Here is a 24,452-nt window from a genome sequence, read left to right as displayed (position 1 = left end):
GCGCGTCTCACTCAGCTTTGTTCTCCCCCTCTCTTCAGATATTGATGAGTGCGCCGAGGGGAAGCACTACTGCAGGGAGAACACCATGTGCGTCAACACCCCCGGTTCCTTTATGTGCATCTGCCACACGGGCTACATCAGGATCGATGACTATTCCTGCACAGGTGAGTTCCTCCGCTGGCCTTTTGGCTGGCTGGAATCAAGTAGAGAAGGCTCTGCCTTTTATTCTGACTCCGCGAGCTTCAGCTCCCCGCGCCGCCATTTTGTGTGTAGGGATTTGTAAGACGCAAATTTTCAAGTTGTAGACATACAGATGCTGGAGATGCACAGATTTCTGAGGACGTTGTGGAAGAAGAACTCAGGCATTCAGGTAGAAACACTGAAGCTTATTCACATCAGAGTGCAGTGAAGTTGTCAAGCAATACCTTCAAAACACTCTGTAGGCCGTGTGCTACACGTCCTTTCTCATGTTCAGACATCACCTGGTTACACACTGGCCTTGTCACCCTACAAATACACACACTGCGTGCATTTGCGAGTGTGTAGTGTCACAGTTTGATTTCCTTCCATCGGTTTACTCTGGTTACAAGCCCCACATTAAAATATAACGCACACGCCGAGATCAATACCAGCCTCGCTCCGTGATCCATGATTCATCACGAGCTAATTGCAGAGAAAATGCTGAACAGTGAAAGTGTTGAATCAATTTCATATTGCATTTGCATTGTGTAGATTACAAAGCATATCTATCTTCATGCTTTGTTAAACTGCATAATTGCACAAATTTACTTTGAAAGAAAACTTCGACGCGGCTCCGTCGCGAGATAATTCAGTTCTGGACTTCATGACAGTGACTCTCATAGTTGGTGAGATTTTAATCCTTTCCCTTTGAACAAAGAAAGAGAGAAAGAAAGAAAAAAGCGCTCGGCTTCAGGCCTGTTTGGACGAGCCAAAATGTCTGCGGACTCCGTGTGTGTACAGTCATCGTATGGTGTGCGAAAGTACTCGTGTGTGTGACAAGGAGAAAGGAAGTCACAGAGAACCTGAGAAACAGCAAGACTGTGAGTGGAGGCGGCAGACCCATTTGTTCCTGATCAAAGTTGAAACCAAAGTCAATTTCAAAAGCAAACCAAGTCTTTGTTGTTTCTCTGTCTATGTTGTGGATGATTGGGGTGGTAGCCTGGCCCTAACAACATCCACCGCTAGATGTTATTCACTGTTACATATAAGAAAAATACACCCGCGTTACATCATCCTGTCTGAACCACCAGTAAAAATACAGTACTTGTCTAGGACTGCACGAGTTGTTTTTTTAGCTGCGGCCTTTCCAACACAAGGTCACTACAAGTGTGGGTTGCTAAACCCAGCACATGGTTATTAGTAAGCTGTTTGATAAATGAGGGAACAACGGTTCCTTTGGCCTGGAAGTCCCCATTGAGGCTACTTAAATCTACAGATGTTATAGGACACTGCCTTGCTCCTTTATTATTTTGAGTATGTATGTCCTCCTATTAGAGATGACAGATTTAAGGGCTGTGGACTGGAAGAATGAGTGTGGTGGCTCATACTCGACCGCCCGGCCCCCGCGAGCCGTGTGCTTTCTCCTAATTTGCATATTGTAAATTCAGCTGAAAATTATACAATTCTTGGTTGTTTTTCAGGTCTTTCCGAATCTAACGCTGCCTGATTTAAAGCTTGGGGGGGATCAAATCTAGTTCTGGTGCTTAGATAGTGTGTAAGATTTCTTGGTTTACTCGCAGTCAAAACTTATATTTATTTAATCAGCTGATATGTAGGATTGTTCTAGCTCCAATCTTGTAAAGCTGTGTACGTACAGGACTTGAATGAGACCCAGCAATAAGCAGGTGGTGACTTGTGTGTAAAACGATCTGTTACTGAACAAAGGATGAGATAGTACAATGCCGGAGACATATTTTAAAGGGACGGTTCACTCTAAAATCAAGCAGGCATGTTCTTTCCTTGACCCTTGGTTCTGTTTATCCGTCCTTTGATGTGAGTTGCAGCGCTCTGAAGATATTGATCGACGAGATATCTTCCCTCACTCAAATATAATAGAACTAGACTGATCTTTGCCTTGTGTTGTTTAAAGTGGCAAAATATATATATATTTGAAAATCTCTATGGCAGTGTCACCTTTCAGAAATTACCCTGATGACAGGATCTGTTGTGACCATTATTATCCAGAACCTCTTTTATGTCTTTTATGTCTATGGCTGCAGAAAAACGTAAAGAATTGTTTGTAATGTTTAAAAAAAAGGTGGCAAGCTTTTTTTATTAATAGAAAATGTACTTAAAGTAAAATACGTGACAGAAACGTGAGTCATTGATCCCTCTGTGATGTAACGTCTTTCACTGAGAGTGACGCGGTGTCGTTCACCGGCGACGAGCCGATCTGCCTCATTCCTCAGCGCTTATTTGCAGCTTGTGAAACACGATGCGATGCTAAGTAGCTCCCTGTGTGAATCATTTCTGAAGAGGAGGCAACATGCTGCATTTCCTCTGTGCCCGTAATTAAAAAAGCAATTTACGCCAATGCAAACTAACTCAGCGGCATGGCGGTGAAGAAGCTGGCTGCCGCCTGCGCTCCGTGCTACAGGATTTGGGCCCGCAGCCTTCCTGCCGTGCCATTGGAGTTTGAATTAAAGCTGTGAGGCTCGGAGAGCACCCTTTTGAAAACTCCCATTTCCTGCTCCATCTGCCATCCCTGTAGACTTCCTCCCTTCCCTTGTCAATGGAAATCAGGGAATAACAGAGCGAAGTTGAGGATTTGTGTCTTTTTATGAACAGGCTTCCGAAAGGCATAAACAAGTTAGAGGAGAGATTAAGGAATAGGTTTCATTGTCGGGACAAAGGCACATTCGTCTATTTTCCTTTCTTGGTGTGATTTATTTAGAGAAAGTAGCCTCCTTGCTTACTCAGTCCTTTTCCGTATTATCTTTAGACAGCCACTGAACCTTATGTGATTTCACTCACCGTGTTTTCTCTAGTCTTCGCAGCTCCGGGCAACTTTTATTGTTTTACTCATTTGTCTTTCCTCCGCTGTGTGCTCCTCCGCCAGATTCATAATGAAGATTAATTCCCACAAAACCCAGTGGATTAAATTGTGTCGCTGTATTTTATGCAGTTCCCCATTAAAATGCCTTCAAGTCACTATAGTGTAATACACAGCTCCGCGTCTCCTTATAAAAGTCAATTTGTGTGATTAAACTGAGGCTTATGGAAAGGCCTGATGTAATGACTTTTTCCCTGCGTCAGTCAAATTGCCGGCGTGATCTCTCCGCCGAGTCACTGGACCGAGATCTCCCACGGATCCGCCGTCGCGGCTCTCACTGCCGCTGAACACGACGACGTGGGGAAAGCTGGTTATGGCCAAATTATGTATCAGCAGTGACATGAAATAAATAAAATAAAATAAAATCTTGAACAGCACCCTATAGGAAATCACTTAACGTGTGTCAATACATTGAGTTTAATGTCACCTCTGTAGTGTTGGAGGCAGTTAATCGACAGTAAAAATAGGAAGATGCTAAGTTACTGACTGCAGGAGTCTACCGCTTATGAAAAGCAATTGAACATCTGCTTGTGTTTGAAAAGAGTCCAGGGGGGTTGCTGATTCCTCCAAGTTGCCCGCAGATGAAATATTGCATCTGTGGAAGGAAACATTAAACCGCCCCCGTTTCACCACCTATTGACGTTGTACATTCGCGTGATATACGACCGTCTTTATCATCTGCAATGGCTTTCACCAATTAACGAATCGCGCGCTCAGCAGAAACAATGGTCCCGGTATCGATGCCATATTTTCCACGTGCGTTACAGGGTTGCATGTGAACCAGTCTGCTCGGTAAAAGAGGATTAAGTTGAACCCAGCTCATTTCATGGCTCAGTGTTTATGCGCAGAACGGTGTATTAAAGGACTGATCCGCAGATTTGAGAACGGGAGTAACAGCATGGAGCCCTGGTTTTATTTCTCCCCTGCTTGTCAGGGGGTCAGGCGAGCTCAGACGTTAGTCCGTATTTTAAGGCCACCTGCAGCGAGGGAGGCGCCGGGTTCACATCCCAGCTGGCGGTGGGTCTGGAACATGTGGACTTCTTGTACTTGTTTAAAAGAAATATGTTCAGCAAAATGTCCCGACACAGCCGAGGGTCTGTATCTGTCGGGAGGAGCCTTTAGCAAAAGAAACATCCCGAACTTTCTTTGCCCTCCTCTTTGACTGGCACTTTATCCTTGATCTTGAAGGTCAAGATTCCTCCTCTTTCTTCCCCTCTACTCTTTTCCCCAAAGTGCCTGAGGTGCTCCTCGCTCTGTGAGATTAGCTGCTAATCCATGAAAGGTAGCAGATTGGTTGTGCTCTCCGTTTGAATGTTATTAAAGAAGGCTGTCCTGAGGTGTGTGTGTGTGTGTGCGCGCGCGTGCTAGGTGCGTAGGTGCATGCGTACGCTTGTTCTCGAGGTGTGTATGCGGTGTGTGTGTCCTTGTTCTAATCCTGTGATAACCAGACCCGAGCCCCTGAGGCTGAGGAACCGGTGCAGGGGTGGACGGAAAGGGGGAGGAAGGGATGGACAGAGGCCAGACGTGGAGCAGGGGGTTTGTCAACAACGGAGATCAGAAAAGGAGACTTTAAGTCCGACAACTCAAATGGCCGTTCCAGCTCAGGTGAAGGTTTTTCCTAGCCAATACATTTCTGACTGAACAAGGAAAGTTGGACTTAGAACAGTCTGGGCCATGTACCTATTTAATTGTCCCATTTTTATTGATTTATATCTTAAATCAGGGGTCAATGTTCAATGTTTTTCAGGCCAAGGACCCCAAACTGATGGGGAGATCAAGTAGGGACCTACTTACTATACCTGTTATATATTAAACTCGGCCTGGTGCTATTTATAAATATACATTATTATCATCATTTTGCATTCAATATTAAGCTATTCAGATAATACAGGCTCAAATTTCAGTAGGGTGACTGTGCAACTGCCATAAATATACATACCTTTACCTTTACACACAGCTAAATGTAGTAGGGTCAGTGAACCACCAAAACATTTTGGCCTCAGTTGGTTGATGGGAGCGAGCTGCGCTGTTAGCTTTTGCTGCCTACGTCTGGGTTTCACTTTGGGACTGAATAGGCTCTTGGCAAATTGCGAGAAAGTCGGCGTGTAATATGCGATTGGGGCGGGTCCTACCGTGTACAGGAGGCTAAGATTGACAGGTCTAGTGTGGCACTCTGCCTGTGGAGACAGCTCCTATATCGCTGAATGAGTGTTGACTGAAAGATGACCTCGATCTATCCCTTCGTTAAAATATGTTGGATTAATGTGCATTTAAACAAATTTAAGTTTTGTGGGGAAAATTAAAAAAAGAAAAAAAAAATATATATATATATATATGAAAAATGTCTAATCAACCAAAGATTTTTTGCGACCCGCCCCTGCAGTACCCCTGTTGACCCCCTAGGGGTTGTGGATCCCCAGTTGAAGACCTGTGTCTTAAATTGCTGCAGGTGCAAGGAAAAAATAACATGCCCCTTAGCACTACTGGTACAGTAGTCTAAAACCCCAGGGTAGCTTTAAGTTTCATATTTATGTCATAGTAGCTCATGTATTGTGATGTGGATAAATATGAAAATTGTGTTATATATCCACTGCATAATGTTATGAAGAGGTTTTGAACATGTGGTCACTTGTGGTTTAATGAAACCAATTTTGAAATACTCAACGCTGTTATTGCCCTAATATTCACAGAGCACCAGTGCTTATTCACATGTTCATCAAGTAAAACAGCGCATGAAACGTTCCATGAAATGGCGCTTTTTTGGCTCACAAAGTAGATGCTTTGAAGCTGCTATTCACGCCAGCAGTGGTGCCATTTGGTGCGCACAATAATCATCCTAATTAATGTGTTTATAATTCCTTGCTGTTAAAAGGCTAAGTGACGTACATTTAATGACTTGAGGAAAAGTGTCCTCAGAGTGAAGCGCATTAAAAATATAATGAATCAGTTCACACTGGCAACAGCAACATTTTATCCAAATAACAATGATAATAATGTGTCGGCTGCAGTGTTTTTCTTTTTTGTTTGTTTGTTTGTTTTTTTTCATTTTCCCATCCTGCGGTCACAGTAGCCGGACGGCAGACTTTGTCATGCTGCACGCATCGTGAGATAATCATCCTTTCAGGCCTGTAATTGTAACATTAAATTCCTGTTTACATTGTTTTGAGGAGTGAAGCCTGAGGTCAGACCCGACCGAGGTCTGGTGTTGTTTTGGCAGAAGGCGGAGGGAGTCAAGTAGGAAGAGAAACGGCCGGCTGGAGAGAGATCCCTGGTGACAGGCTGTACATAATTGATTGTTTATCTGTCTACAGCCCGAGCAGCAGCAGCAGCAGCAGCAGCAGCAGCAGCAGTCAGCGAAGAAATACTTCCCTGCACGCATTTCAGGGATTTAGTTGGTGATTAAATTGGGAGTCGCTTACACTGAGAGCAGGAGTGTAATAACCCTAAACTCCTAAATAACCCAAATTACAAGGAACCAATACTCAACTGGAGGGCCATAGTGATAACACACACACAGCACCTGGTGGCTCTGCTGCCCTGTCTGTGTAGACTGATGTCTGGCTGTTTGTTGCCTTGACAGATGTGACCTTCTGATTCTTCTATAACCGCTCGTCCTCTAGAGGGTCGCGGGGGTGCTGAAGCCTATCCCGGCCAGGTCTCCAGTCTATCACAGGGCTAACGCTCGAAGACAGACAACCACTCACACTCGCACCGATGGCCAATTTAGAACCACCAATGAGCCAATGAGCATGTCTTTGGATGGTGGGAGGACCCACGCAAAAATACAGGGAGAACACGCAGACTCCACACAGCAAGGTCCAGGTCGGAATCGAAGGCACCGCACCGCACCGCACCGCACCGCACCGCACCGCACCACTGTGACCTTGAAAATAAAGGAAAAAAAATCTCTTTCCTCTCCTGTGCTCTTATTGCTGTTTTCATATGAGCGGACTTTAGTTCTGCCCCAACACCTGGTACACGCGTGCATGTGTGTATATGATGCAGCGACAAGAGAAGAGCCCTCCTAAGTGCCCTTCAGTCCTACTCACGCACGCACGCACACATACATCACGCCCTCGATGGAGGAGCTCATCACAATGTCACTTTCAATTTGGATGAGCCCACGGTCTGTTCAGGAGATATAATGGATTGGATGATGGCAGGGAAATGGATGATGCAGCTCGGGTCTCCTGCAACAAGCATTCAGGATTCTGATCCTCTCACTCTTCAGGTGCCATTTTTCAGGCCTCAGATCTCCCCTGTCTTTTATAACCGCATGCATTTTAAAAAAAAAAAGTAAAAAAAAAAGCCCCAAGTTGTGGTGTAAAATACATATAAGCAGGTGAGACGCGGCGTCTCCGTGGTTAAAGGATGCTCCGGAGATCTGCTTCAGATGTGCACGATGGCAACGGCTGAAAGGGAAGGGTTTTTATCCCCGTCCCCTGCCGGGCTCGGTGCACAGCAAAAACCACTAAAATAACTAGAACTTATAACCAAACAATTTTCTCCAGTTTATAACTGAACTCTTTGAGGTTGTGTTTTCCCGGAGTCGTAACCTTTTCTGAGAGATTTCGTTGACTTCTTATCCTCCCAGCCGCCTCTGAACGTTGTATCTACACTATAAACACATGATAATATGTGGTGAAAAACCACTCTCTGGCTAAATTGCTAAATGCTGTTCAAAGACTGTCGTTAGAGAGCTCTCCTTCCACTGCCTTTCACAGTGGGTGACTGTTTTGCATCCTTGTGGCTAATGTTGGTCTACAGTGGTGTTAAATAAGGATTTCACGGGGTTAAAACGAGTCCAGCAAGTTTTTTGGCACCTCAGCTTTGTGTAGTGCTTGGTAAGCAAGTACGAGGCAGAAAGCAATATTTATGTGAATGTTCAAAATACAGTGGCTTTATGTTTTGCGTGCACCTCTGAGGGATAAAAATCTGCCTTTGTGTTCAGGGACAGATGAAGGACGCGTCTCTTCCGAAGGAAAAGGGCTTAAATGCTCTACACTGCTCTATAAGTGTTTAGTTTAAGTCTTAAGCCAGCATCAAATGAGGTTTTTCACATAACTTGGTGTTGCAGGTGGTGTGGTGTCTGGGTTAGAGCTAAACCCATGTAAACAAACACGGAGGCTTCGGGAGATAAGATCAGAAGGACTGAATAAGTGACCCCAGTCTGACGGACTCAACTTTAAACCTTTATCGCTCAGCCTCCAAAACACAGCGTTGACTCACTCCGGACGACATTCCAGATACATGTATTTTTTGAAAGGACAAATCATACTGATGTTTTTAGATTTTTTTTTTTTTTTTTAAGATACTGATACCACCTTTTTACTCTTTATAACAGGGGTCTTCAACGTTTTTACAGGTCAAGGACTCCCAAACTGATACTATCATGTGTTCTATATTAAACTCAGCCTAGTGCTATTTATAAATGTACATTATTATCATCATTTTGCATTCAATATTAAGCTATCCCTTATCCCTTTACTAAAACATGTTGGATTCATATTAATGTGTACTTAAAGAAATTTAAATATGTGGTGGAAATTTAAAGAATATATAAAAAATGTCTAATCAACCAAAGATTTTGTGACCCCCCCTGTTTAAGACCTATGTTAATTATCTAAAAGGGGCCATACTTGTTTGAATCCCTGCTTGTGATCCACTGTTGTCAACATGAAAGTCCAACAAACATTATGCTTATAATCTTAGACAAAAAAAGAGTTGCACCTGGAGGCTGCTGAAGAGATTATTTTTGTAGTTAAATGTAATTTTGTTGTAGAGCAGCGGCGAGGTCCGGCAGCCACCGCACAGATCGACTCACATTCGTCTGCGAACACAGGCTCTCGACAAAAAGCGAGTAGAAACACGGGGAGTGGTACCGTCACGAAAAAGAAAGTCTTCTCTCCCGCAGCCTCAAATGGTCTCATTTTCAGCACTTAATGTCCAAAGAGGCCTACTTATAAATTCTGCTCCTTTCTGTAAAATATATGACAATTAGCTGTGATTTTATCCTGCTAGCTAATGCTTTTCTGTCTCATAAAGGTAATACATCGTGTGGGTTATACTGTGACAAGGAGAATACGTTAAAAATGATTTTCATTCTTCATTACTCAGCAGTTTTTTTTCAAGTGGTATGATTACTGTATTTGCACTCTGGACTTTTTTTGCACATTAGCTTTTACTCCGGGCTTTCATTTTATTGTATTTTACCCCTTCAGGCTTTGCATCGTGTCCTGGGGTTTTGCACACAGAGGGGAGGAGATTTTTTTCTCGAGAGTTCTGCTTCTAAAGGGCCATTTTGTTTATCCCTGCGTAAAACTTGCTCAAAACACGCAGGTACTTAGCGCCTCGCTCGCTCCAATTTACGACACTGAAGGCCAATTACTTTAATGTGATAACATGAGATGCTTTTCGAGTGTGTTTGTACAAATTAAACAGTTTCTTTTCGGTTATTATAAAGCTCAGTCGCTCAGGCATTACCATCCCCCGTGATGTGACAACAAATTACAGCAAAAGCCGGGTTTTTATGACAGACGGACTGACGGGAGGAGGAGAAATGAGTCACCCTCCTGTTGGCTGTCGGTCACTGATTTTCTTATTACTAGACTCGGAGCTGTCTGAATATCACGTCATTTAAAACAAGAGTCTGAACCGTGTTTTTTTCTAAATGGAAAGTAAAACATATTACCAGGTGGCTCTGCTCGTACCTTATATTTAAAGGGAAAATAACAAGTCACTTTTCTCTAATCAGGTGTTATTTTCTTGAAAGCAGCAGCTGTTTGCAGATGTGAGGATGGTGCCTGAACGGCGTCTTTTTTTTTTTTTTTTTTTCCAGAAAGACGAGTTATACGAATGCACATACATATATTACTGACGAAATTGCTGAGATTCACGTGTGTTGTGTTTTCAGAGCACGACGAGTGCCTCAGTGGACTCCACAACTGCGACGAGAATGCCCTGTGTTTCAACATGGTGGGGGGCCACAGCTGCTCCTGTAAGCCGGGCTACACCGGCAACGGGACGGTGTGCAAAGGTAAGCCCCGCCCCTACGTCACCGACAGCGTTTTCAAACAAACGACAAATTTAGGTTTCATATTGGACCAGACCACCTTTCCTTGGTCAGGAACTATTCACGCTGTGCATCATGGACACCACGCTGTGACCCGCTTTGAAAATTAAAAGGAGAAAAAAAAAAAATCAATCCTACAAAATAAAGATCTCACCTCAATAATCGAGGGGCGTCCATGTCAGGCGAGCAAATTAAAGGTCTTTATGTCGAGCCGTGTCTTTCTCTGTTTGCGCCTCTATTTGTTATCTACTAGAAAATTGACCTGACCTCAGCTGGTTAATCAATGCCTTTATTAGAAATCTATATAAGGTGGAACTGCACAGATTTTCCACATTAACTTCAGGTTACTAGTCATGCTGAGTGCTGGGCGTCGTTCGAAAACAAAGGGCAAAACAAATGGAGTAACGTAACAATGGTCCAAGGTCGGGACGGGCGTCGAGAAACGATTCTTTAAAAGTTCTTTGATGCTTGATGGTTATCGTTTCCCCTCATCGATTCTTTTCGCGCTGAATCTCTACGACGAAGTGCGTCATTCACATCATGTGCGGGGTGTGCATCCAGTATTTGTATTTGTTGAAGGAAAAAAGTATTTGTATTTGAATAAAATTCTAAATAGGTGTAAAAATCCATTTTTCGGTGTTACACTTGTAATTTGGGATATGTAAGTGTTAAAAAAAGTATTGTTTAATTATCCGTTATAATAATTATGTATATATATGCGATATTGGTTGATGTTTTGCTTTAAATGCAGCTAATAGAGGTGATTTAGGTGAGTTGAAGGGGCAGAACATGACTGTGATGATGATTTGTTGCTTGTGGGAGACAATTGGGTGGGTGGCTCAGTAGGTAGAGAGATTAGCGTCCTTGAGCAAGACACTGAGCCTCTGTGACTGTAAAGTACCAAAAGGCAGAAAGGTGCTATATAAAAGCAAGACCATTTACCATTACCAATACACCAGTAGTTTGAATTACTGAAGTGCTGAATGAATCCTAACACGAGAGAATTTGACTGCAGACGTCTCAATACTACTGTAACGTAGTGGGATAATCTCCTGGTCAAACTCCACTTCTCAAAATTTACATGCTGTCTCTGCAACCCAGTTAAGGTAAAAAAAAAAAAAATCTATTCGACAAAAATAATGATGCAGTTAAATTGTGTTTCCTCCAGTCAGAGCCTCGTCTGTTATGGAGTCGAAATATTTCACATTGACTCCTGAATGTCACTTAGTGTAGACACACAAATATTCAGCGTGGTCACATGACAAAAGGCAGCTTTTTGATAGGATGTTTGTCTTCTTCTCCAATACAAATAATTGCAAAACTATTCGTATTTGTAAAAAACACGTTATTTGTGCCTTTCCGAAAACCGTAGTCAGGTTCCTTTCCTCCCCTGACTTCACCAGAAGTGGCTGTAACAGCGCAACATGTAATTTATGCAGCGCTGTAATTTCAAACAAGGGCGGCAACACCACCGGCATGCTGAAGCATGGCATTAAATACCCAGAGTGCCATGTGTTCGACAATCTCAGGTCAACGAGTGCTGTAGCCGTTAAGTCTCAGCAGAGCAGCGCTAGTGACGATCCAGTGACCAATTTCCTGTTTGTTTACAAGCTTTTATCTCCTGTTTAGAAACTCTATAAAACCTCTAAACCAAAAATTCACAGGATGAATTAATAAATGAATCGATAAAGAATTGGATCGATGAGCAGAATCGATAATGTCATCCGTATCAATAAAATCATATCGATGTCCATCCCTAGTCGAAGGAAAGAACTAAATCTTCTCCAGTGAGAAGCTGCTGGTTTGCTTAAAGCTCCCAAACACAATTCTTTGCCTCAATTTTGCAAATTCTCTCCAAATGTGTCTGTTGCGGCTCGCCAGCCTCGTGGAACAGACTTAATCTGAAGCCCTGTGTTGTACTTAATTTGCTGAATTCTTTCTTTTAGGCAGTACATCTTGCTCTTTATTCGCGAGCAGCCCCAGTGTGATTGGTGTATATATTTCATTTATTTCCATTTCTACTCTGTCAACTTCAATGACTTCTCTGTGTTTTGGGGACACATTAACTGGCAGCCTAACCGTGGATAATGAACATTTTTCAGTTAACCTCAGTAAGAGACATTAATCACGCGGAATAATATCGCGCGAGCATATAATGAATCACACCACCAAATTAGGTCTTATTCAGTATGCAAATACATATGCTGCAGCTGGTCTAATTGCATAGTTAATGCTCGTTAATCTTGGTGAGTAATGGCTCTTCTCCTCTTGTGCATCTCCAGCAATGTGTGACGGATTGTGCCAGAACGGGGGAACCTGCGTTTCGCCTAACAACTGTGTTTGCCAGCAGGGATTTACTGGGAAGAGATGCGAAACAGGTGAGAGTTCGTTTCATTTCCAGTCCCTCGTTTCTTTCCTCAAAAGGGTCAAGGAGTACCTTTGAACGAATGCACTAGAAGGGACGAGAAGCAAGGGGGTGATGCAATTGGTGTGTGTGGGATCGAAGTTTTTGCTGCGATTATCTCGGCTCGTTTTGCGGAGCTCACTAAATCCCGGTTTCTTCCCTGGTTTGCACTCGCCTGCACGCGTGTGTGTGTGTGTGTTTGTGTTCCTGGCTGTGTGTGTGTCCACGAAATGCGCGCGGCTGCGTGGGTCCGCACTCGTCGGTGAGTAATGAGCTTGTACCTCTTCCAGCGGCGCGGCGGAGGATTTGAACTGCAGTTGCAGCAGTATGGGAATTACCTCATATCGGGGCCCCGTATTAATCAGTTTTTTTTTCCTCATAGGCTCCGTGCCACGGCCGCATCACAGCCGCGCAAGTTCCTGATGCACAATATCGATAGGGCGTGTTAGCTTAACCGAGTATTAACATAGCCGGCGTTTATAGCGGAGGCCGTAGCGCTGCATGGAATTTTTTCTTTGGATGTGAGCGGTGCTGGTGATGTGAAATAGCCGAGCGGGAGTATAATCCTTGTGGTTGCACTAGATGTGTAATATATGTCTAATCCATAGCGGCGACACCGTCCTCATAGCCCCGCTTCAACCTTCTGGAGTGTCCTTCAGGAAACAAGCGGTCAAGCTAATAGAAAGTCATGACACTTCTCTCAGTGTGTGCTTGAATGAGGTAAACTGAGCCGCCCTGCTTTGTCATTGGTTCAGGTATTGATTGCACATAAAGAACTTTTTTCTTTTTTTTTTTTTTCCTTTTACGAGGCGTCCCTTTTACTGCCCGTCTTAAAGCAAATGAATGTCATTGCGGTTGGTGAGATGCTGAGGAAGGAGGAAGGTGTGTGTGTGTGTGTGTCTGAGAGATTGTGTTAAACCACCTAGCCATAATGACCTATCCTCCTTCCCATTTTGTGGCAGAGAAGGTTCTGAGAACCTCGTCCCTTTAATAATGGCACATTCCAGGCAATCACACATTTCATTACCTTCTGTAGTGCTTCAGATCCCCACCTTTCTCTGTGTCTCCCTCTGTTCTTTATCTTTAGTCAGGGGAATATTACAAAATGTACTACAGCTTTGTCTTTGTGCTTTTACTGGACCTCGTAAAACAGAAAAGACTTCTTCCTCTTCTTCTTCCTCAAAGCTACGGTGCTGCTCAATACTCAATGAATGAGTGTCACATGCAGCATTAAGAAAGCTGCATCGATTTTTAATATTAGGTTAATGAAATATAACACTGCAAACCGCAAGCTTTAGATGTGCTATTCAGTTAATTCTGTTTTTGGACAGAGTTTGGACAGCTAGCCCTTTCAGTCTTATTTACAGTTTTTATCTGGCGCTAATCTAAACAATTTCATTTGGGTAGTAGTATATTTAAAGGACGGACGTAAAATTAGTATCAATCTCTTTAGTGCAGTCTTGGCAGAGAGCCCCCTCTTTACAACGCTTTGAACCCTTCCTCTGAATGTCATTAAATCTAATCTCTGGCTAAATTTCAGCAAGATATCTGAAAATCACACTCGCATTTCACAGCAATGTATAGTAGTGAGACAAACTCTTCCGTCAAATGTATTTTGTCTTGAACGTCTTCTTCTGAAACACAGCTGCGTGTGTCTGAAGCGGCGGGGGTTGAGTGGTAGGTGGCTCGGGGATCAGCTCCTCTCCGCTCATCTTTGCAGCTGATTAGAATTTGGGGTTTGCGCAACACAAACAAGCTCGCTCTCGCACACCGAAACACTTGCACACTCCTCGTGCCTCGGGCGACAAGATGTTTGTCACCACAGCTGCTGCTGCTGCTGCTGCTGCTGCCGCTGCTGCGTGCACGTCGATCTCCCTCCTACCCCCGCCCGCATCCCGACTCCCTCGCGATCTCTTTCCGAGTCAGCCCTATGACAGCTTCCATCTTCATGTGTTTTTTTTTTTTTCTTCTCGTGGTTTTATCGTCCAGGACCCCCCCTCCCCTCCCCTCCCCTCCTCACGCTACAGGGCTGGAGCCTCTGGCACCATTTAGAGACGCCACGAGTAATTCATTGTGAAGGAGGGGGTCCTTCTCGCTGTCTCCTCGGTGTGACAGGAGCTCCCGGTGAGGGACGCGTCTCCTGCAGAAGCTCACAAAGATGTGTGGGGGTTAATGTACTGTTGGATATGCTGCTCTACTGGTTGGAAGGAGGTGGGGGTGTTGGGTGGGGGGCGGGAGGGGGGAGCAGTTTGAGAGGAGAGGAGATGGAGATGTACGGCGAGAGTGACAGATGCAAAATTTCTAGGAGGGAGAGGGAAGAGAGGTAAAGACTCGGGGAGGGTGAGAGTAGGTGAAGTGGAAAGGAAGATACAGAGACGTTGGGAAAAACTGACAGACGCGGCGATGGGATGGGAAATGCAAGAGGGAGGGATGGGTGGTTAGAGGGTAGGGGTTAGCGAGTTGTTCTCTGCATTTGGATTGCGGAATGAGGCCGGCGGAGTCCGGGCCGCCTGGAGGAGGAGAAGCGGAGCTGGGTGGATGAACATGGAAAAGCTTTCACTAAGTCTGGGCTCCCCACCCCCTGAACCCTGTGAGCTTTTAGAGGCCTCCCCGGGGACTCCACCACTTCTGCTGCTGCTGCTGCTGCTGCAGCGGCTGCAGACTGACGGCCTGTCATGAGACGCCGCGCAGGACAACTCACAGCGGAGAGGATACACACACCTATGAGCACACCTAGGAGATGCCAACAGCTCGCACGTGGTCACCCAGCCGCCTTATTTCAGTGCTGTAATATTGATTTATACTGTTATTAAGTTGCCCTTCTTATTATGCACGTCTGCGCTTCGCGTCCGCGCAAATCGCGTGGAGGCGCGCTGACGTGCAGTCCGTCTCTTTGCGTCACCGTTTCGTCGCGGTCGCCCTGTGACTGTGTGTGCGCGCGCGCCGCCTTGTCATTGCCATTCACGAGGAATGGCCGGGGAGGGACAGGGGACGCACGGCGCTGACAGACAGACACCAGCTAGTGGAGAACTCTGACACGCCATGAATTATGCAGGACGGAGCTGCGGCTGGCGCACACACACACACTTCAGTCATGGATATAAATGTACGCAAGGCCAGCCATGTAATGTGTGCCCTGAACATGCAGCACAGTCAACACGGGAGCCCCCGGGCTCGATGGCGTGAGAGAGAGAGATGGGAAGCTGAAATATTGGGTTTGTTTTTCAGTCGATTTTCCCCCGTGGTCTGGAGAAATTCAACATACAAAATGTGCAATAATCGGTTCTAATATGTTTCACTGCTGGATCTCATACGTCTCCATAAGTTGTTGTTTAAAAAAAAAAAGTACTTCCTGTTCAGGCCTGGCATTAACAAGTATCCTAATTTAAAATTCTATTGCCCAGACCACATTGTGAATCTGACCAATCTCTTTAAGCAGCACGACCGCGCAATGCTTCAGGGCCGCAGTGAAGGATCGCCCACTCAGCTGACGTCCTCTCCGTAACTGAAGTTTCGCTTTGAAATGATGTGAGTGCTTTCGGTGATTGGCCACTATAATGACAGATGGATGCCAGAAAAGGAAAAAAGTACCCTATGTCTTGTCTGTTCATTAGCGGTGAAAGCATTTTTATTGTTGGTTAGCACTGACGCCTCACAGCAACAAGGCTCCGGGTCTGAGTCCAGAATAGAGCACGGATGATCTGATGTGGACCAGGTGTGAACACAAGGACTTAGAGACGTCCATTTGTGATCAGATCACCCAGGATGCACGAAAGAATCTGAAGGTCATTGTTTTTTCCTAAATATATTGTTAATACTGTGTCTTGATCACTTGCCTTACACTGACTTTGTCTTGGTGTGACATAGGCTGCTGCTTCTCTGCTATTTAATTAACTCTGTTTTGTTTTTCTTTCCGTTTGGTTTCAAGCAAATGTATTTCTCATAAGATCAGTAAAGTGCAGAGGAGCAAGGTTGTCCGCTAACCAGAACCTAAATCTATTCATTCGGGCTTGTTTTCCTTGACAAATCAAGCCTTTCTGTGAAAACCTGTTCATTTTAAAGAGCACTTAAATGTAAACACACACAGGCTCTTTAAACAATGTCATCTAATGTGATTTAGAAAGCAAACTTTCAGAGAACTTTGAATCAAATCATGGAAGTGTCGAGTAATCAGAGCTTTTAGCTTGCAGCATTTTATATGTTGTGTGCAGGTATGAGAAAGTTAACCTTGTGGACTTTGACAAATCTGCTGTTCGATGTTACTTTTAAACCAAGTATGTGGTTGAGTTTAAAAAACACAGGTGACTAATGACCCAGACTGTTGAGGAAATATGGAAACGGAAAAAAAAGGGGAGAGGAAGGAAAACTTAGACATAGAATTAGTCGTGTAATGGCAAAAACAAACCAAACCAAATCAGAGTTCTGTCGTCGTTGTTATGGTTGCACTGGTTATGGCTCTGGATGCTTTTAAAACACCAATGGAGCAGCAGGAGCACGGTTAACTAAGGTCAATCCACAGCCTTCTAAATGATGCCTTGTCAAAAATAAAATGAAAGCCATTCTTCTCATTGTTAATATAGGAACATTTATTTATTTAATGCATAAAAGCACTCCAGATGACATCAGTGCTCATGCTAGAAAAACAAACTGTTCCAGCTCCACCTGAATGTGTTCAGCTTTCTGAAGATAAGTGGGCAGGAGGAACTCATAATATTCGAGTTTTAAAGCATCTTCCCTCACGAAACTTTTAGAAAACACATCACATATCTAAGGAGATTTATAATAAGGGAACTTCTGAGCTTTGAGATGCTTTTATGAATCAGCGTGCAGGACTGCAAGGTTTTTTTTCTTGTTTTTTTTAGTTTTTTTTACCAGCCGATAGCCCCTGCATGAAATAATTGGACATAACATCTGTGAACATCCTCTCTCTGTTTAGGTCTTAGATGTGTGTTTATTGACTGAATTGCTGACCTCTTCCTGAGAGATGAATAGGGAGGTAGCCTTTGTATTTCCGTTCGTTTTCAGCTCATTATCTCCTCCTTTCAAGGCCCTCTAAGCTTATTAGGATGCTTGGCCACCAGTTAAAATTTGGTGTCACTACGCTGTCAGTTCTGTAACTAATGGCCATCTCTGTCCTTGGCTGGCCTCTTGATAGTTTCTCAAAGTACACCGTGGGCTGCTGGAGGGAGAGGAGCATTTGATCGGATGCTGAGGACGGGCACCTCTGCCTTTCATCTTTCAGTTCATCCGAAGGCTCGAGTCCTCGTGGGCACTTTTAATCAGCGGCACTGAATCACGGGGAGGCTAGTTTAGCATCAACAGTGTTCTTTAAGGACAAGGAGAAAGAGATAAAAGATTTTTATGCTCGGTGTTAATGATGCTATTTAGATTTGTGACTCCTACACACTCCTGGAGGGTTATGTTCAAGAGCACCATCAAGTATCCATGGTGCATTACACCTACACTGCAAATTGATGTTTTATTGGGAGGAAAGACTCTCGCTTTCTCGAGTCGCGCTCATTTACCAGCGCACGTGTTCTTCCCGTGTATTCGCTTTGTGTGCGATACCACGCACAAAAAGCGCCGTGACCTAAAGAAAGGCCTTTTCCCGGGGCGCGGGGAAAGGAGAAGGAAGAGAAGTCGAGAGAAAGGAGAACGTTTAATCATTCTCCGAAAGAAGGGGCACGGACAAAGGGAGCAAAGCGGAGGTGATTTTTTAAGAGGATGTAAAAATGGGAGAGGAAAAATGGCAATCGAGGTAGAGGAGGTGGGTGGAAGGAGACAGAGTGATGGTCAGCGAGTTCATGGAGGAACCTTGAAGGCTGAGCTTGCGCTGGCATATTGACCAGGACGCAGAGTAGAACGGGGCCAGACAAACAAATTGTTCCCTCGGACCTCATTTACATTGAGGCGTCGCTCCAAGAAGGTTGTCGTGGGTTTGAGGCGACGTGACAAAGCGGTGGATGGACCAATGAGTGAACAGCCACAAAAGACGGAAGATAATCAGAAATAAAATGACATGTAATAAGGCTTGTGTTAGGTAAATCTGGTGGAGACACAGGTTTGAATGTGACAATACGAGGATAGATTGAGTTGCTGGCTACGATGGTTGACAAGAGAAAGAGTGTCGTCATGTTTGAAATCTCCCCTGGGCACCTCCCACCCAGCACTCAGGCTCAGGTAGTGAATATTTAAAACCGTATTCATTTTTTTTTGCCTCTTGACAGCTCCCGCGCCGCGCCGCTGCGGCTCTCCCTCCTTCGTTCCACGATTTACCCACAAGGCCCGGGGGCCCGCGACTGCTTAAGTTCAAGCGGCTTGTTTAAGCACAATGATTATGTATTCATTATTTATTTAGAGGCGGCCTTACAAAGCACTCACTCCATCACCCGTAATTAGTCTGTCTTAATTAGGCCCTTCTAATGGCCGGAGCTGTCGTTTAGCTGAGCTCAACCTGCTGCTTCAACCTACATGACACATCTCTCAGGGATAGGTTTCTGCTGTAGCTGCTGCAGTGCAGTGAACCGCACTGGGCGGCGACCTTGTTAAAAACGGCTACAGGAATTAAAGCGCGCGTTCACGTCTGCAACCACGTGCAGCTCTGCGTTGTAAATTATGTGTCGAATATAAAAAAAAAAAAAAAACATCAAACAGTAGCTTGGTTCCATATATAGAAGATATGGAGCAATGTTAGCATTCATTTGGAGGTGGGTTCAGTATTCACTCTGCTCTCGGGCTTTGCTTAATCAGATTAGCTTCTCGGATCAGATCTTTACAACAGGCTGTCTGCCCTGTTTATTTGCAAGTGATCAGATCAGATTTTTGTGTCCAGATACCACCGGCCGTACAGCGCGGGTCGCCGCGGTGAAGACGCGAGGGTCGATCACTGTGTACTGTTTGAATGACACAGCTGTCAAACGTGGACAAAGCGCAAACTGGCGACTCTTTTTGGAGTTAGTAAGCGGATTCTGCTTATGTCAGCGTGGATCCGATGTGGTTGTTATGTGTCGCACTGCAAACCATGCAGAAGTAAAATCCAAACCCTGGAGACGTTGTCCAGGTGTACCATATAAAATTGAACTGCACATAAAAAAAACCTCTAAATGTGTTTTTTTGTTATCAAATGAAGTTGGAATTTTTAAGCTAGTTTTGCAGAGTGAACAAGGCCTTAGCTAGGTTTTGGTTTTATTAACATATAACAGTAAATTTTCCACTTTGTTCACTGGCTCATTCGGGTAATTTACATGTAGACTTGAGGGCTGTTAAGGCAAACGGTGTAACCTCTTATTAGCACAATTAAATTGACAACTCCAGCTTTAAACGCCACTGTTTAAACAACCCACGGTCGTATGAGCTGCGAGGTATCAGCTTGGTTGCCTATCCTTTCTCCTTTTACACGTTTTAATGTATATAGCAGGTGAAGATCCATGATTTCAGCTGTACCTCTAAAGCCGGAGGACTTACACGCAGAGAGACTGCATCTCTATTTGCTTGAAGCTACCGATTGTTCACGAGGCTTGTTTCCAATTTACCATGATTACTCATCCACTCTCCCACTCAAGTACTTGCAGATATGGATTGTGTTTCAGTGTCTGTTTCATCTTCAGGAACTCGGTGCGCGCTTGCTTTGCCTCGGGTTTCACAATGATTGATTAATTATTCGGGTTCACTCTCCCTCTTAATGAAGACTGAGCACCAGCGACAGTCGCTCAATTACTCTTTACTGTACATAAGAGAACGGGGATCCATTCCTCACATTATCGCCTTGTCATGCGCATGCCGATAAGAGCTTTGTAAACATTATTATTGACTTAAATGCTCTGCGGTCCTGTCTCAGCCGTCATCCCAAACGCGGTCTGACAAGACAAATTCGTCTCATTTTAAAATCAACTTATGCTAAAACGTCGTCTGACTTTGGAGCAGGGGTTGACATCCAGAGATGTCTCTGAATAATTCCTCCCAGAGCCTATGGATTACCAGGTAGAAGGGGAAATGGGGAAATGGAAATCAGGAAATCAGTTTGAATTAGGTTACAGTATGAGGGATGTACGTGCGGCGGCACCGAGCGATGCGGCGCAGCTGAGCTGCATCCCGACCCTCAGGGCTGTCTGTCAATCAAAGGAGGGAAAAGACATGTGGAGGAAACTGAGAGCGGCGAAAAGGAAGGAAAGCAAGAAATTGCTAAAAGCAAAGAACTGTACCTGTCCGGGATCACAATAGGCAGTGAGAAGGAAGTGAAGAGGTTATCGGGAGCGGGGACAGTGAAAGCGAGACATGAGGAGAAGAGGGCAGAGCTAAACTCAAACTCCAAACACTGGCTTTTTCTGCTCAAAGAGAGAACAACCTGAAGGGACTGACACGGGTCATAATGAAAGCTCCTCTGGTTCTGGTTCAGCTCTGAGACAGGCAGGCGGAGAAAAAGGAACACGTGGAAAGGCGAAGGCAGAGGATGAGTAAAAAAAAGGTAGGAAGGGAGGTTCACGGAAGAGTGGCATAACAAGCCCAGGAGAGCGCCAAGGAAAGACCATCCGCTTGTTCCTCGCTTTGTCCTCCGAGAGCTGCCTTAATAGAGCCCTTGTTTCCAGCCTGCCACTCAGGATAACGAGGATAACTGCAGTCTGTCTCATACTCTCGCCTTCTCCTCCTTTGACTATTCCTCCTCCTCTCCTTCCCACTCATCTGCGTCTTCCACCACACTCTCCCGCTTCCTTTTATCCTCGTTCTCCTACCTCATCCTCAGCACTGTCCCTCTTTTTCTGTGTATGTTTCTCTTTGTCATTTTCCACGTCTTTAAGTCAAAAAGGTAACTCTGAAAAACCTTTCTTCAATGGCCTTGACCCCTCCAGGAGATAAAGACAGAAAGCCAGACTTTATTTTGTTTGTGTGGTCTTTTTTTTTTTTTTCAGAGTAGAGAGAGAGAGAGGAAAAATATGACATGATTGAACAAGCGGAAATACTGCGCCATCCACGTCTGTGACTCAACAAAAGCCTCGTGATTCAGTGGCGACGGCGCTTCTCTGCAGTGCCCTTTTTCTGACTGTCATTGTTGATGGCTTAATTACTACGATCTTTCATTATCGGTTACGCAGGATGATAAAAGAGAAGGCAAGACTTTCTGCGAGCGCGTTGCGCCCATGCTGTACCGCACACATTTCAGCCTCCCTGAGTCCAGGGTGCAACCGCGAGCGGGTTCCACCGCCCCTAAAACACAGCAACACTGTAAGTGTTGATTTGACAGAAGCCTGAGACGCGTCGTTGGCATAATTGCGGCTGACGGGTTTACTCGGATGAAAGGGAAAAACGGCAAATCTTCTGTTGAGGGTGCAGCCCTCTGTTGTTCCGAGCAGACCGCGGAGCTTTTAAAACAGCTGAATGAAACTGGCTGAAAATAAACCGTTTGCATATTTTTAGACTCATTTCGATCAGTGTCTGTTATAAATAGTACCTGATGGCGCAGTTGAACTATTTCATGCTGCCATATGGAGGAGAACAGGATGATTCAAACAAATTGAGCTTGTTTTTCCCCCCCTGATATATATCTAACAGCTTTTATCACACTGAGATACACAGGCAACAAAGAGCATCGCATATTCCTCTTCAGGAGTGGAGAGAATTCCTATTAATTATCACCGGTAGGCTACTTATACTATTTGCTGTAGACTTGTGCTTTTTAAGCAGTGTCCTTTTAACCCGGCATCGCTGTCCTAGGGGCAGAAAATGAGGTGCTCTGCTCTCACCGAGCTGATGTAATTAATGAACTTGCTTTCGCTTTAAAGTCCGCCACGTTCTAAGAAAAAGAGCTTTTTCCACTAATGTGGAAAAAAACAAGAACATACTGTAAGGTTTTCGGCAAACCTGCAGCTGACTCAGACAAATGTGGGTAGTTTTTAAATAGATAAAGCCCTAATCTGAGGGACATTTGATCAACGGTTAATCTGCTGCAGAAATTCTATTAAAAGGCTGAGGGCTCATTAGCCAATAGATCTTAATCCCATTACTGCCTGGGCGGTGGGGGAACATGGGCCCGTCTGTCTGTCGCTCTGTGGGGGATACTGTTGCAGGCAGTCGCGGAGAAGGTCATACACGGCACACTGCCATTTTCATAATGAGAGCAGAGCATCATGCATCATGCACAATCATAAAAAAGCCATCACTGGCTAAGCAGATGCATTTAATCACGGTGCATGTCTGGACCTAACATATTTAGCCCCACTGTGTAATAACAGGCTTTATTTCCTCTCTGGTGTGGGCCCGGCCCTTACTTTAATTAAATGTTAGCTGAAAATCACAGTAATCTGTCTCTCTCTCTCTCTCTCTGTGTATTATCCTCATTGTTGGAAATTGTAATGGATTTCCTTTCACGGTTGACGCTGTAGTACACGAGTTGGACGTCGGCCTGTTGCAAGCGGGAAGAGGAGCGAGAGGAACGAAGGAAGAGGAACAAGGGAGCCGGATGAAAGAGACGCGCGGAGAATTAGGGGGAAGAAAACACAGGGAAGAGAAAGTCTGCGCGTGTAATCTCGCTCTCGTGTTAAAGACGGGAGCTGGAAGGAGGAGGAGGAGGCAGAGTCGAGGGTATTTCTAAGTGGAACCCTGTGAAAACAAACATCAGCTCCATCTATTGACAGCCACCCACAGGCTGTGTTGTGCCAAAGCCCTTCGTTGCACATCACATTAAAGAAACTCCTTACATACTAGAAAAGTTAAATACAGAGGTGGAATTTCTTTGTTTACCTGCTCGAACTGTTTGACTGCTGCTTTATAATGCAAGCTTGTAAGCTTGTTAGATTCCACTCGTTTATTCCCCGCTATCTTTTATTGATACAGATGTCCTTCCCTGGCTGTGAAACTATGCTTGATCAATAAAGCCTTTGGACTAGATTCAGTCAAATGTTAGACGGGTTTTTTATCAATTATGAATCACTCAATGCTCAAAATGCCTAGCAGGCAAGAATGGAGCTCAATAACTCATTCAATGTGAAAAAAACAAATACTTTGGAAAACATGGAGCCAACATCATACATTGATTATATCTTACTATCCCTCTCCTCTTCTCCTCTCCTGTCTCTTCAGATATCGATGAGTGCGCGGACAGCTTCGTCGAGTGCGATAGTAAATCCACTTGTGTCAACTTGCCCGGCTGGTACCACTGTGAGTGCCGCGATGGCTACCATGACAACGGCTTGTTTTCGGCCAACGGGGACTCGTGTGTAGGTGAGTTGACCGCCTTCACTTCCTTTACAGAAATATTCCAAAAAAAAAAAAAAATGTAGTAAAGAGATTAACTTTTAACGTTGAGATCACAGAACTGTAAAACGAAAGGAAAATGACTTCCAGCAATACCTGTATATACGGCACATGTGTGGGTCTAACATCCCGAGACCTGAGCCTTTGTGTGTGATGCATTTTTAACCCTTTGACTCCACACAAAAAAATACGATTAAATCTCATTCATTTTTCATCTATACGAAAAGTGTGCACTGCAAATTGAGTATTTTGACATATCAATATTAAAATGTTCACGCGATTGTACAGATTCAATACAATATAAATACTAGAGCTGTATGATCTGTGTTTTCATCTGTTCAAAAGCTCTTTGTTTATTTTATATTATGTGTTCACACATGGGCAAATTTGTGTATCTTACAAATTGAATGATTAGCAATTGTTAGAAAATGGCTACAAAATGAGAAATTAAGCATTTTATTGTCTACTACTATTACTACTACAAAAAAGATCAACCGTGTGGTTAGAATGCCAGTCAAAGGGTTCATTTCTCCAAGGTATTTGGGATTAGTAGGAACTGAGAAGTATAAAAACTAAGCATCATCTTTGAACAGGAAGTAGTTTTTGAAAAAAACATTATGTCCTCATATGTGGACACAGGGATTATTTCATGATAT

At 44.3% G+C, this 24,452-nt stretch overlaps 1 protein-coding gene across 1 annotated transcript in view; it reads left to right on the top strand.

Moving 5' to 3' along the window:
• Positions 1–24,452, top strand: part of nell2a (neural EGFL like 2a) — a 79,161-nt gene that overhangs the window by 44,197 nt on the left and 10,512 nt on the right. The window contains exons 13-16 of the mRNA XM_047596899.1: positions 39–164; positions 9,987–10,109; positions 12,428–12,523; positions 23,623–23,763. Coding sequence (XP_047452855.1) covers positions 39–164; positions 9,987–10,109; positions 12,428–12,523; positions 23,623–23,763 — 486 coding nt within the window. The remainder of the gene's footprint in view (positions 1–38; positions 165–9,986; positions 10,110–12,427; positions 12,524–23,622; positions 23,764–24,452) is intronic.

The sequence above is a fragment of the Mugil cephalus genome, chromosome 10 (genome assembly GCF_022458985.1).
Source record: "Mugil cephalus isolate CIBA_MC_2020 chromosome 10, CIBA_Mcephalus_1.1, whole genome shotgun sequence".
NCBI lineage: Eukaryota > Metazoa > Chordata > Actinopteri > Mugiliformes > Mugilidae > Mugil > Mugil cephalus.
Note: the sequence above shows the minus strand (reverse complement) of the source record. Positions and strands in the feature narration are given on the sequence as shown.